Source organism: Hyperolius riggenbachi, chromosome 7, assembly GCF_040937935.1.
Source record: "Hyperolius riggenbachi isolate aHypRig1 chromosome 7, aHypRig1.pri, whole genome shotgun sequence".
NCBI lineage: Eukaryota > Metazoa > Chordata > Amphibia > Anura > Hyperoliidae > Hyperolius > Hyperolius riggenbachi.
In genome coordinates, this window is record NC_090652.1 from 197807306 (window position 1) to 197820452 (window position 13147).

At 39.9% G+C, this 13147-nt stretch overlaps 1 protein-coding gene across 10 annotated transcripts in view; it reads right to left on the bottom strand.

Annotated features, from left to right (window-relative positions):
* The window catches only part of ADAM23 (ADAM metallopeptidase domain 23), a 468543-nt gene that overhangs the window by 139731 nt on the left and 315665 nt on the right, over window positions 1-13147 (bottom strand). For all 10 annotated transcript variants that reach the window (XM_068244982.1, XM_068244983.1, XM_068244981.1 and 7 more), the window contains one exon: window positions 9319-9390. In XM_068244982.1, coding sequence (XP_068101083.1) covers window positions 9319-9390 — 72 coding nt within the window. The remainder of the gene's footprint in view (window positions 1-9318; window positions 9391-13147) is intronic.

The window sequence follows — 13147 nt, forward strand, 5'->3', positions numbered from 1 at the left end:
AATCTGTGCAGGGTGTCCAGAAAAAGAAGTAGGCTGTCACAACAGATGTGAAACAGCTCAACGGTTAACATAGGCTGACATATCTAAATATCGAATGCATTTAAAATACATCTAGTGGAAATAAGGCCTAACCCTTCCCTCTTCCCAGAAGTACCTGCCTGACACATCCTCCACTAACATAAACCTGTTACATATGCCTAATCCTTATCTCCTAACTAGGGATGAAATAAAGTACACTGCATTGACGTCAATCCCTCCATTCTGCCTTTCCCATTTACTTCAATGCAGTCAGCCTAGTTCTAAATTCCATCGACCTTTCCTTTTCCTACTCCTTCACGTACCCTATCCTCTAACACTAACCCTCCTAAAATGCCACCAAACCCTAACTTTTTAATGCTAGCAGATACTTCAACCTTAGTGCCGTAGTGCCAAATTCGCGCACTGAGGGCCCACAACCAAATATTCTCCTAATATTCCTAGGATTCACACACAAAAATTAATAGGATCATGAAAAAGTCATGGACAACCCAGTTGTGGTGGCAAAGCAGTTCATTTTGGGGCTGTGCATTACAGTGCTGTCAATAGCATGGTGATACTTCCTAAAAGTTGGTGGCATAGCTAGTTTGCCTACAGGCAAGGTACTAGTATTACATTAATATACTCACCTGAGGTCTCTGGTAGGCTAATGTGACTGGTCACATCAGACACACCAGGAACTTTAAGTAAGCTTCCGGGGTTTTTTTTTAAATACAGTAAGTCTTTATTTGAATTTCCCAGCTTAGCTGAGGTAGCCTGCCATGAAAGCCTGAGCTGGTGCCAGGAAGTGTGGACTATTTTCAGAGATTTTTCAAGCAAGCTGACAAAACTGCAGTCAACAAAATAGATGCCAGACTCCAATGAACATTTAAAACGGACTTTAACTCCGAACTTCCTCTCTGCTCTAAAAGTTAAGCAATACCATAATAACCTTTCAAGAAAAAAAGTTTCTTTTATACATCTGATACAAATCCTGCAATAAATTGGCAGTGTGCCTACTTCCTGCTTTCATGGAAGTAGACGTATTGTTAACATCCTGTATTTACCAGTTAGCTGCTCTGCCATGGCAGTCAGCTGACACAGGTGAGAGGTCAAATTACAATACAACTTGTGATCAGTCACACATGAGGGGGAATTACACAGGCTAAACTCTTTAAATACATACTGCACATGGTGCATTTTTCTATGTTTCCTTCTGTCCTGTGCAAGGGTTCAGGTCCACTTTAAAGAACACTGCAATAAATAGGACAGGAGTGCATATCAAGAGGAGGGTCCCATAGTAGAGCTGTGAAGACTGCTAGCAAATTATAGACAATAATATTTTACAACAAACAGTGTTTTTATTGACTTCTCTTTTACACACTTTGGACCAATATTCACGTACAGTAGTCACGAGAGACTCTTTTACATGTTAGTTGGGCATGAGCGCTTATTTATTCTCATCAATTAAAAAGAGTGATCATATAACACATAAACCTTTGCCCCCTATTATTGCGTAGCCTGCTAAGTCAGAAGAGTTCCCATCCACACCAGCAGTGGGCACAGTGCTTTGTGAGACAAGAGTTTCTCCTGTTAGCAGCGTAGAGATGGCTCGAACTGTTCGTCCTACAAATAGTTCACACGAACAAGGCGTGTTTGTGTCTGTTTGCGAACTTATGGTGTGGTCGATTCGCCCTCTATGCATTGTAATGGAGCCAAAAATTGACCCCTCACCCCAGAGTCAGCAGACACGGCAGCCAATCAACTATCCCTCCCACCTGGACCACCCCCAAACCTATCAGAAAGCCAGCACAGCAACCATTTTACATTCTGACTGTGGCTGCTGTGAAGGAGACTAGGAACAGAGCATTTATTCTGATAGGGAAAGTGTTAGTTAGGCCTGTGTTCTGTGTCCCCAGTGGAGTGGAGTGCTGCTAGTGCTGCAGTACCAAATCACCATCTACATAGCCCCAAGAGCCCTTCTTAAGGCTGTGTTTTGATCTTGTGATATTGCTTTTCAGTGTGTCCACACCATTCACTTTAGCTGTTGCAGACAGGTGCAGTCAGTGTTTAGTGCTACAGTAGCTCACCCTTCTAAGGGCTGTTTTCTTTTTCTTGCTATTGTTATATTGCAATTCTGTGTGGCCAGTACACCCATTAGCTGTTGGAGACAGGTCTGCTGGTCCTAGTAGTGCACCGACCATAACCCAATAATCCTTTACTACGACTACTGGCATCTAGTATCCACTACTGCCCTCTGTATACGGCCTCAGTGCAGAATCAGTGTGTTTTTGGTCACTTGTCTGTCACTGAACTACCTCAGCCCGACCATAGGGGCTGGAAAACTGCGATCGCCTGCAGTCCCGTGAACGTGTGCACAAGCACGATGGCCACTGCACACCACTACACAAAGATTGCCACCGAGAGGACTAACATTTATGCCCTGGATGTGTCAACTAGCAAAAACAATGATTTGCTCATCTGATGTTATCACCAAAGCTCTTTGTGGTTGTTTGCAGTGCATTAAACGCAGCGTTTTGTCTGTCAGTGTGAACCCTGCCTAAACCTCACACTACCTTATCGCTGTGTATGCATGCCGGGTGTTTTAAAGCACTTAATTCCACAAATTTAGAAATGTACTGTGATTTCTGCTCTTTAGAAATTAAAACACGACTCTGTGTCAACTATGTAATATTTGGTGGGACTTTTGCCATGGATCTAGGCATGCCACGATCCAGGTGTTAGGCCCCTTGAAACAACTTTTCCATTACTTTTGTGGCCAGAAACAGTCCCTCTAGGTTTTAGTATTCACCTTCCCATTGAAGTCTATGGCAGTTCGCCTGTTACATAGTTATTTGGGTTGAAAAAAGACATACGTCCATCGAGTTCAACCAGAGTTGTTTGTGAACTTCTGCTTTTTTGCGAACTGAAAATGTGATGTTCGCTACATCACCATGGCAGTGTTGCTTCACCCTGCAGATGCCTACAGTGCCCTCTTATAAAAGCTAGACAGAACCCCCATGCTCACATGGATTCCCACTGCTTTTTACCAGCTACTATGCTTCATGGAGGAAGGCAGGGATCACACCAATTCTTATGGGTTTTCATGGAACTGAACATACTCGGCATCGTAGAAACATTCCTGGACAACATTCTCTGAGCAAATATACTGGCTGAGTGTATGTTTGCTAAATTAGGCATGCAGTAAGCTGTGATAGAAGGACATAGACAGTACTTATACTTAGAATATGTATGCTGAAAAAGAACCAAGCATCCCAATGAGTGAAGTCAAATGGGCATTAGAAGGTCTTGCTAATAACAAGGCTCCAGGAAGTGATGGAATCCCAGTAGAACTTCTGAAAAGCCTGCATGAGGATGCTGGTGGAGTGCTGTTGGCAATTTGCAATTAATTATGGAAAACACAAAAGTGGCCTTTGGACTGGAAAAGACCAGTTTGTCAGAAAATTGCACTTATCTCACATTCTAGCAAGGTGATACTCAAGTTCTACAAGCCAGACTGCAGCAATACATGGAGCGAGAACTGCCAGATGTGCAACCTAGTTTTAGAACAGGGAGAGGCACAAGGGACCATCTTGCCAACATTTGATGGATAATAGAGATAGTAAGGGAATTCAAAAAGAATGTCTACTTTTGTTTTAATAACTATTCTAGACCTTTTGACTGTGTAGATCATGATAGACTGTGGCAGATTCTCATGGAAATGGGGATATCAGGACATCTCATTTGCCTTTTGAGAAATCTATATGCAAACCAAGAAGCAACAGAGAGAACTAAGTATAGAGTAACAGACTGGTTCACAATTGGTAAAGGAATGTGACAAGGTTGTATTTTGTTGCCTTATATATTTAATTTGTATGCCGAATATGGTATTCGGAAAGCTGGTTTAGATGAGTCATTCTAGAATTCAAACAGCGGGCAGGAATATGCCATCTGAGATATGCCAATGAAACCACTTTTGGCTAAAACTGAGGAAGAATTAAAGAGCCTAGTCATGAATGCCAAACAAGACAGTGTCAAAGCTGGTCTATTGCTTAAAGGAGAACTGTAAGGAGGGGGATATGGAGGCTGTCATGGGGGTAGCAATCACCCCTGCGACCCCTGCGATCGCAGGGGGGGGGCCAAAGGCTTTGAGGGCCCCTCCTCCTCCCTCTCCCCAAACCGCAAGTGCAGCCAATTAGCAAAGAAACCTACCCATTCACTCACAAAATCTATGTGCAGGAGAGTGTGTAATTTTTTCCTGCTTCCAGAGGCTGCTTCACAGCAGAACACTCTCTGCTGCCATTCGTTGGCTCCCAATCCAATGGGGATCGAGGACAAAGAGGGTCCTTGCTATCATTTTTGCAGTGGGCAGTATGAAGTCTAGTTATGCCCCTGGAGGCTGCCATATTTATTTCCCTTAAAACAATACTAGTTGCCTGGTAGCCCTGCTGGTCTATTTGGCTGCAGTAGTGTCTGAATCACACCAGAAACAAGTATGCAGCTAATCTTGTCAGATCTGACAATAATGTCAGGAACACCTGATCTGCTGCATGCTTGTTCAGGGTCTATGGCTAAAAGTATAAGAGGTAGAGAATCAGCAAAGCAACCAGGCAACTTGTATTGTTTAAAAGGAAATAAATATGGCAGCCTTTACATACTTCTCGTTACAGTTCTCTTTTAACATCAAGAAAAGTAAAGTCATGTCATCTGCTCCAATGAACCATCTGCAAATAGATGGAGAAAAAGTACAAGTTGTAACAGATTTCATCTTCCTGGGATTGAAGATCACTGTAGATGATAACTGCAACCTTGGGATTAAGAAAAGCTATTTGCTTGGAAGGAAAGCTATGGAAAGTTTGGACAAGGATAGAGATGTCACTTTACCAACAAAGATCAAGAAAGTTAGAGCCATGGTCTTTCCACTAGTAACATACGGTTGTGAAAGTTGAACTATAAATAAGATCATGCATAGAAAAAATTATGTTTGAACTGTGGATATGGACAGAGCTACTAAGAATTCCCTGGACTGCTAGAATATCTAACCAGTCAATACTTAAATTAATAAGGCCAGAGTGTTCACTACAAGGGCTGACACTACTATTAAATACTTTGGTCATTGATGCTTGGAAAAATTGAGGGCAAATGAAGAAGAGTACGACAGAGGCTAACTTGGCTAGACAGCATATGTGAAGCTATGATCATGCCCATGCAACACCAGCTGAAAGAAACCGTGATTGACAGAGACATCTGGTGTGCAGAAATACATATTGTCATTAAGGCCCGTTCACATCTGAAAATAGCAAAACGGAAGCACTTAGTGGTTTGCGCAAGTGATTTTACCACGATTATCGGGAATTGCGGGATTACCGGGATATTATCGGGATTACCGCGGGAATCGCCGCTAATCGCCCAAGTGTGAATGAGTCCGAAGAGTTAGAGTTGACTTAAAAGGGCACCAATTCGAAACATTTTCAAATTTTAAATATGTGCAAACATACAAATAAGAAGTATGTTTTTTCCAGAGTAAAATGAGCTATACATTACTTTCTCCTATGTTGCTGTCACTTACAGTAGGTAGTAGAAATCTGACAGAAGCGACAGGTTTTGGACTAGTCCATTTCTTCATGGGGGATTCTCACGGATTTATTTATGTTCAAAAGCACTTATTGAATGGCAGTTGCTCTGTCCAACTGCTAAAAAAAACAACTGTGTAGCGAGCAAAGAGGCTGGCCAGCATCATTGTTTAAATCATTTTTAGGAAATATCTTTATAAAGAATAAAAGGCTTGCCGAGAATCCCCTATGAAGAGATGGACTAGTCCAAAACCTGCCGCTTCTGTCAGATTTCTGCTACTTAATATAAGTGATGGCAATATAGGAGAAAAGTAATGTATGGCTCATTTTACTCTGAAAGAAACGTACTTCTCATTTGTCTATGTTTGCAAATATTTAATTTTTTTTGCCATAGTGCCCCTTTAACACGAATGAGGAGGAAGGAGCAGTGATATTTAGTATACAGTATATATATATATATATATATATATATATATATATATATATAAATATATATTATACAACAGTTTACTGTAATGCTAAATCAGCACCAAATGTTATGCTGGGAATACATGGGTCGATCCGGCGGCCGATTAGCCGCCGGATCGACCCCAGCCGCGTCCCCGCTCTTCCGCGCGGTTCGATTGCCGCTCGTCCCCGCCGGCGCTTCCTAATCAGCTGCTCGATTTCCTGCCATTGTCCGCCAGCGGGGATCGAGCGGGCGGCAGTCGAGCGGCATGATCGGGCCAGCTGAATATTATCAGCTGGCTGGATCAGCTGGTCGATACACGGTACAGAAACGTACCGTGTATCCCCAGCATTAGTAATGTTAGATCTGAATACCATGTGTCTTAAGCTGGTCATACAGGAACGTTTATTGAGAAAAAAACACAAAAAAGTAAAATAGTTATAAAAAAAATATATTGTACAGCAATAATGTGAATCTGTGCTAACTTTTTACTTGGGCCTAATAAAAAAAAACTTACCGTAGCTATTATTAATGTAATGTCTATTCTCTATTTCAGACACCAGACTCAAAGAGCAAATAGTTAAATCTGTTCAAAAAATATATATCCACAGCGCTATTTATAAAAGTAATCAAACCTTTATTTATATGCTGATAGGGTAAAATAATTGATCTAAAACCAATTGGCACCTACCCCTACCACTACGCCACCACTAGGCCACCTGCAAACCTCACACACACCCTCACTGCAGTGAGTTGGGTGCAATGGCACAAAATTGGGACACAGTATAAGATAATGAATTTAACCAGATGGCTCGAGCAAAAATGTAAAATGTAAAAAATAGGTGAAAATCAAAAATAATTATAAAATCAAAAAGCTTCAGCGAAGGCCGAGCATAACAGCTTGAAAGCAGAACAATCTGTATGTGGATATAACCATAATATGTATTCCTCAGCAGTGGACTTGTGGGACTTGTGCATATAACATCTGCATTAACCTGGCAACCCCTGACCTTCCCCGACACTGATAATGGTAAAATTGCTGTGCGATATCTATGCACAGCAACTTTACTGTTGCATAGTGCATCAGGCCATATTCAATACACTTCTTCTAAGTTTTCTCGTAGGTGATATTTTCACACCTCTTGGGCCATTTGCAAATCACTTTTTCTCCTTAGTTTTCTCCTAGGAAATAATTTTTATCTTCGATTTAAAATAACTTTTTAGCAGTTTGTGATGAAAGTACCAAAATAAGGTGAAAACGTACTGTTAAAATTATTTGGAGTATTTGTTTGCTTGTTGATGGTGAAAAAGACATTTTATTTACAAGTTGTGAAAATATCACCTGGGAGAAAACTCAGGTGAAAAAGTGAATTGCATATGGCTCCTTATCAATAAAATGCCTTTTCAGTCCCCAACAAGCAAAATACTATGAATAATTTTGATAGTACTTGTTAACTTATTTTTGCTACTTTTCTAATAGCAGAGTGCAGTAAAGTTATTTTAAACAAAAGACAAAAAATTATCTCCTAGGAGATAAGTCAAGTGAAGAAGGGCACATATACAATTACTGTAACTTTTTCATCTGAGTTACCTCTTACAGATAGTTTTCATCTTCTCTTTAAAATAACTTTTCAGCATGTTATAATTGAAAAAGTAGTTGAAAAGTACTATCTTTGAAAAGTACTATCTCTACTAAAAGTTGTTGAAAAAGTACTATCAAAATTATTCTGAGTATTTTCATGCTTTCTGGTGGTTTAAAATGCATTTAATGACAAGGGGCAATATGCAATTCACTTTTTCTCCTGAGTTTTCACCTAGGAGATAATTCTTCATCTTCCATCCAAAATAAAATTTTAGCACTTTGCAATTTAAAAAGTACCAAAAAGTAGATGAAAAGGTACTGTCAAAATTATTTTTAGTATTTGTTTGCTTGCTGGTGGTGTAAAAGGCATTTTATTTACAAGTTGTGAAAATATCACCTTGGAGAAAACTCGGGTGAAAAAGTGAATTACACATGGCCCCACGTCTCATTATGGTTAAACTTTGGCTGGATCACTGACAGATTCTGGCACAACATGGCTTATTAAATAAATACCATGGAAGTAGATCTGACATCTGACACAATATATTTTGTTGTGTTTGCTTCACATACATTTAATTCATTTGTACACATCTTTAAAGAGAACCCGAGGTGCAGCAGAGCACAGGGGGGAGACTGGGGCAAACAGTATAGCAACAGAGGCTGGGTATTACATGCAGACCCAGCCTCTGTATGCTAATTGGATTCTTAGAACCCACCTCAGATTCTCTTTAAATCAGGATTGTCAGCCATCAAATTCCATTTACCCACTGCTCTATGTATATTATGTAGTCTACATTCTGACCCTGCATTGCAAACACTCCAACAAAATCATAAATGTGCCTGCTGTAATCAATCTTATCTCAACCCTGCTAAATTCTAGTTCATTGTCGGGAGAGGGAAGCTTGTTAACTGATTGGCTAAGGGCAGTTCAGTGTGACAAGAGGCTGAGACGGGATATACACCTCACCCTTCTTCAGAAGCTACTGAAATATGATCTATGCTCTGCTTACATGTGTTTACAGAGCAAACTAGATATGACAGTGCAGTTTTTAGTACAGAGCTTAGTGGGGAGGTGGGCTGGCACAATGCATACACCATATCAAGCAGGAGAAAAACACAGTAGGGGAGGAAATGACACCAGGATTGGCTGCAGTCAGAGGCAGTAAAGATGGAAAATGCCTGTAACAGTTTTCTCTTTATTTACTACTAGTTAAAAGGCCCACCCATTAAAAAAAAGAGCTACGGCCTTGGAACATGCGCATGGCTGTGACTCGTGCGTGTGATCAAGACCCGCGTGCGCATGTTTTGCACACATTCCCATCCAACCTCCTGCACCCATCACTGTCAGAAGTCCGTCCCCATGTCACGCATGCACACCAGGCACAACACACGGACACAGGAACACAGGAAGATGCAGCGACAGGGCAATTATTATATAGGATATAAAATTCACTGAAATCAATGTGGACAGTACAAAGCATTATGTTATGTTCTGGGATAGTATGGCTGTCCCCGCTGCTTTAATGGAACTAGGACACTCCCCTTCTGTGACCACAACATAGTTACTGCAGCATAAGCAAGAGCTGTAAAACTTGAGAATAATTTCATCATTCCAATGTTTTTCATACATATCTATCAGTTGTACAGCTGTGTAAAAACTGTTATGTCAATGATCTGTGACTACTATGGCATATACTCACAGAATCCACCACGTTCACTATAGATTTTGCAAAATTGCTGGTATGTATATGTGAAGACCGTTGTTTTTTATACTGAAAGAAATCAAGAAGTAGACGTTTTAGTTATAGAATAAATATATTACATGTAAAATATTGGTAGCATTCTGCTTTTATAGACAGATACATCTTCAAAAAAATTTAGAAAATATAGAATATGCAATACTGCCACCAACTGTTCAGAAGAAACAACTACCTCACAACATAATCTGCAAAATGCTGTTATCTTTAATTACTGTAGGAACCTTAACATAGTTAAAAGTGATCATTTCAAATACATTTCTATAAAAAAGGAAACTCCAGGCATTTTAGAGGGAAAGGGTTAGGACTAATGGTGGTTTCTTTTCTGTTACCTATGGTGACATAATATCTGAAATTAATTTACGGTACTTTTGCACTAGAACAAAGGTTAACTAGACCTTATACAACACCGAGTTTACACAGTGGAATATATTTTGCAGTGCTTTTTTACTTACATAATGTCACCTACAATGTTACCTACAGCATTTCATTGTTAGGTGAAACAAGACAGCATAGCTAGTTGGAAACTTGTCAAGTTTTTATTGCAGCCTGCACCCTCACTGGGCAGATATCCTTTCTATTGCTGCACCTGAGGTTAGTGGTAGCTCCACATTCTGCTTCTTAGGGAAAGTAGTAACAGATAGGGGCCATATGCAATTCGAGGTGATAAAAAGCTCAAAACATGTGAGCTTCATATCACCTCACATCGCTCAGGTTCACCTGCAAATTCAAATGCCAGTTTCACCTGAGCGATGTCCTAGCGTAAAGGAGCATCACTAGTGCTCCTGTGTTGCGGGCAATGTGGAGCGAGGTATTTATGTAACTTTTATTGACAGACCTGCTACTTTCTTACTTTTCCAATATATGTTTGGATGTGATGTCATGGCTTATTAAAGACTCATTCCCCTTCAGGATCAATAGACAATTTTTAATTAGCATGAATTAGATGCTGAAGGGTTCACTTGAATTCTGAAGGCTGAGATAAATAGGAAACATGAATGTATTTGGTTGCCTTGACACCTTAAAGAGAATCTGTACTCTAAAATTCTTACAATAAAAAGCATACCATTCTATTCATTATTTTCTCCAGGGCCCCTCTTTGCTGTTTCTGCCACTCCCTGCTGCAATCCTGGCTTGTAATTGCCAGTTTTAGGCAGTGTTTACAAACAAAAAACATGGCTGCTAACCAGCATGTGATAGGCTGAGAGAAGCTCAGTCTGTGACTCATACAGAGCCTGGAAGGGGCGTGGAAAAGGTGTGTATAGCTTCTACCTATCACAGCAGAGCAGCACATTCCTTCCTGAGCCGACAAAGCTGACAAAGGAAAGAAGATTAGATTATATAACAGAGATAATACATCCACTGTGCAACTAGGTAAGGCTGCAGTAACACAGACCACTTTAGAACAGATACAGGAACTTATAGGATAGAAGAAATAAGGCTAAAAATTTTGTTACAGAGTCTCTTTAAATAAGCACAAAGACAACAGGAGCCAAAATAGCACAATATGTCATACAAGGTGGTAATTTAAATAAGACAAAGGTTTACTCACAACGGTGGGTTGCATGAGGGGCAACCGACCATTTGAGGCAGGTAAAAATGTATGATCTGTCTCCACTAGTGTGTCCAGCCTGCACTGGATATGGTCGCCCTCTTGAGTAAAAATAGTTGACCTCCACTGTGATAAAAAGAGTGAGAGGCAAACCAACTGGGGTGGCTGGGGGGGGGGGGGGGGGTGTATGTAAGCTCAGAGGGGTAAGGGGTATATAAAACTGAGTTAAATCAGATTTAAAAAAAATCAGATAAAAATGAAAAGGGAGGAGGTGGCTTACCTCAAGAATGGCAATCTCATAAGATAATGAAATGTATTTAGCATAGACGCATGACCCACTTCGTCAGAGGCAAAGTATGTAACTTTGCTTATGACAAAGCAGGTAATTTGCCCGCGAAAAGGCTGTCAGGTCATTGATACTGCAATTTATGTCAGGAATGTTTGGGATGGAATAAAAGTAACGGTTTGATTGCATCCTTTGTAGTTGGTCCCTGGATTCTTTGTGTCTTATGCATCTACTTCATTATCTTATGAGATCGTCATTCTTGAGATAAATAGGACGTTTTCTGCCAATGAGTCCTTTTTTCCATAATACTGGAATTGTCATTCGTTCAAAAAATATTTTGAGAAAAATGTTTCAGATTATTTCTAAAAAGCTATGGCTTTCTTTTATAAAAAACAAAAACAAACCTCTTGTAGAATTTATATTATATTAAAAAATGTTGTAAATTATATAAAATATTACTACCAGTAGAGAATGCTCTGGCAGGTGTTTAATTGCTGTGATAAATACAGTTTTAAAGTGGTGTAGGATATTCCTCACACTTTATTTAACATATTGATGAACTGTTATTATTTACTGCCACCTAGTGGAAAGACAATGTTCCTGCTAATAGTACTTGAGTATGCCACAAGAAATGCAAACGTTCAAACATAGAATTGTTTTTTGTTATTTTATTTTTCCAGCAGATTTCTTTGGTTTGTGACATGAACAATATAAATCGGGTAGTAAACTGGCAACATAAAGTGTGTTGCAGATCTACTATGAATAAAAACATTTTTTTTTTACAGCAATGTTCTCTCAGCTCCCATGGCATCTTTATTCCTATACTCTACTTAAACCTTGAGGCCTGTAATTTTGCTATTTTAGTTCCCTAATACACCGAATACTACTATATTTTTTTTTATAATTTGACCACCTACAAGGGGGTATGTATTCATCTTCGCATACCAGCAACATAGCCCCTCCCATTCAGAAGGTAGTGGAGGTCCATTTTTATAATTAGATTAAGCCACCTTCATCATTTGATGCAAACTAACCAATGTCAAAGTGAAAAATCTTCCTCTGAAAAATGAAAAATTGACAGCCAGGAAAAGGTAAAAGTTATTGAGTTAAAGTTTTATGTTACAAATTTTTGCAGCAAATTTGTGATACAAATTAGGGTGACATATAAACTGACCTATTTGAGACATTATTAAAGGACCACTATCGCAAAAAAAAGTACATGCAAACATATACAAATTAGAAGTATGTGTTATGATCGCTTCTGCAGCAGGTACTGCTGGCAGTAGTAGTGCTGCAGCTCAGGCAGTTCTGATCTCTTTCCATGCAAGCTGCATAGCTTTGTCTGCCTTTTCCTGCTGTCAGCTTGTGACTGATTATCATTCACCTGTGTGGGAATCCGCATGTCTGCTCCCATTGGATGACCTCAGTATAAAGATCTGCTTCCTGCAGGGCTCCTTGGGCTATCATAGCTTCAGTTTAAGCCTGTCTTGCTGTTGCTTCAGCCCCAGATCGTGTTTCTTGTTCTAAAGATACTTTGCTGGTCTTGCATCATATATTGGTTCATTGCCAATATATATGCATACCAGCACGTTTATTATTTTCCTTGTATTCGTGTTACGTTGATACATCAGTGTCGCTGATGTATACGTACACGAACTGTTTATATCCTGTGTTCAGTTAGTCAGCTTTCCAGCACGGTTTGGTAGTTTGCGCGTATCGTGATCACCCGTGCTGAGTTAGTTATCCTGCTCCTGGTTCTGTTTGTGGATTGCGTTCATCTCTGCGAAGAGATAACGAATCCTTCTGAATCCTGTTCTGTTACCGTTTGTGGATTGCGTTCATCTCTGCGAAGAGATAGCGAATCCTTCTGAGTCCTGTTCCCTGTATTGCTCCAGTCCTAGTCAGTGTTCCTGCTTATGTCATATATCGGTTCA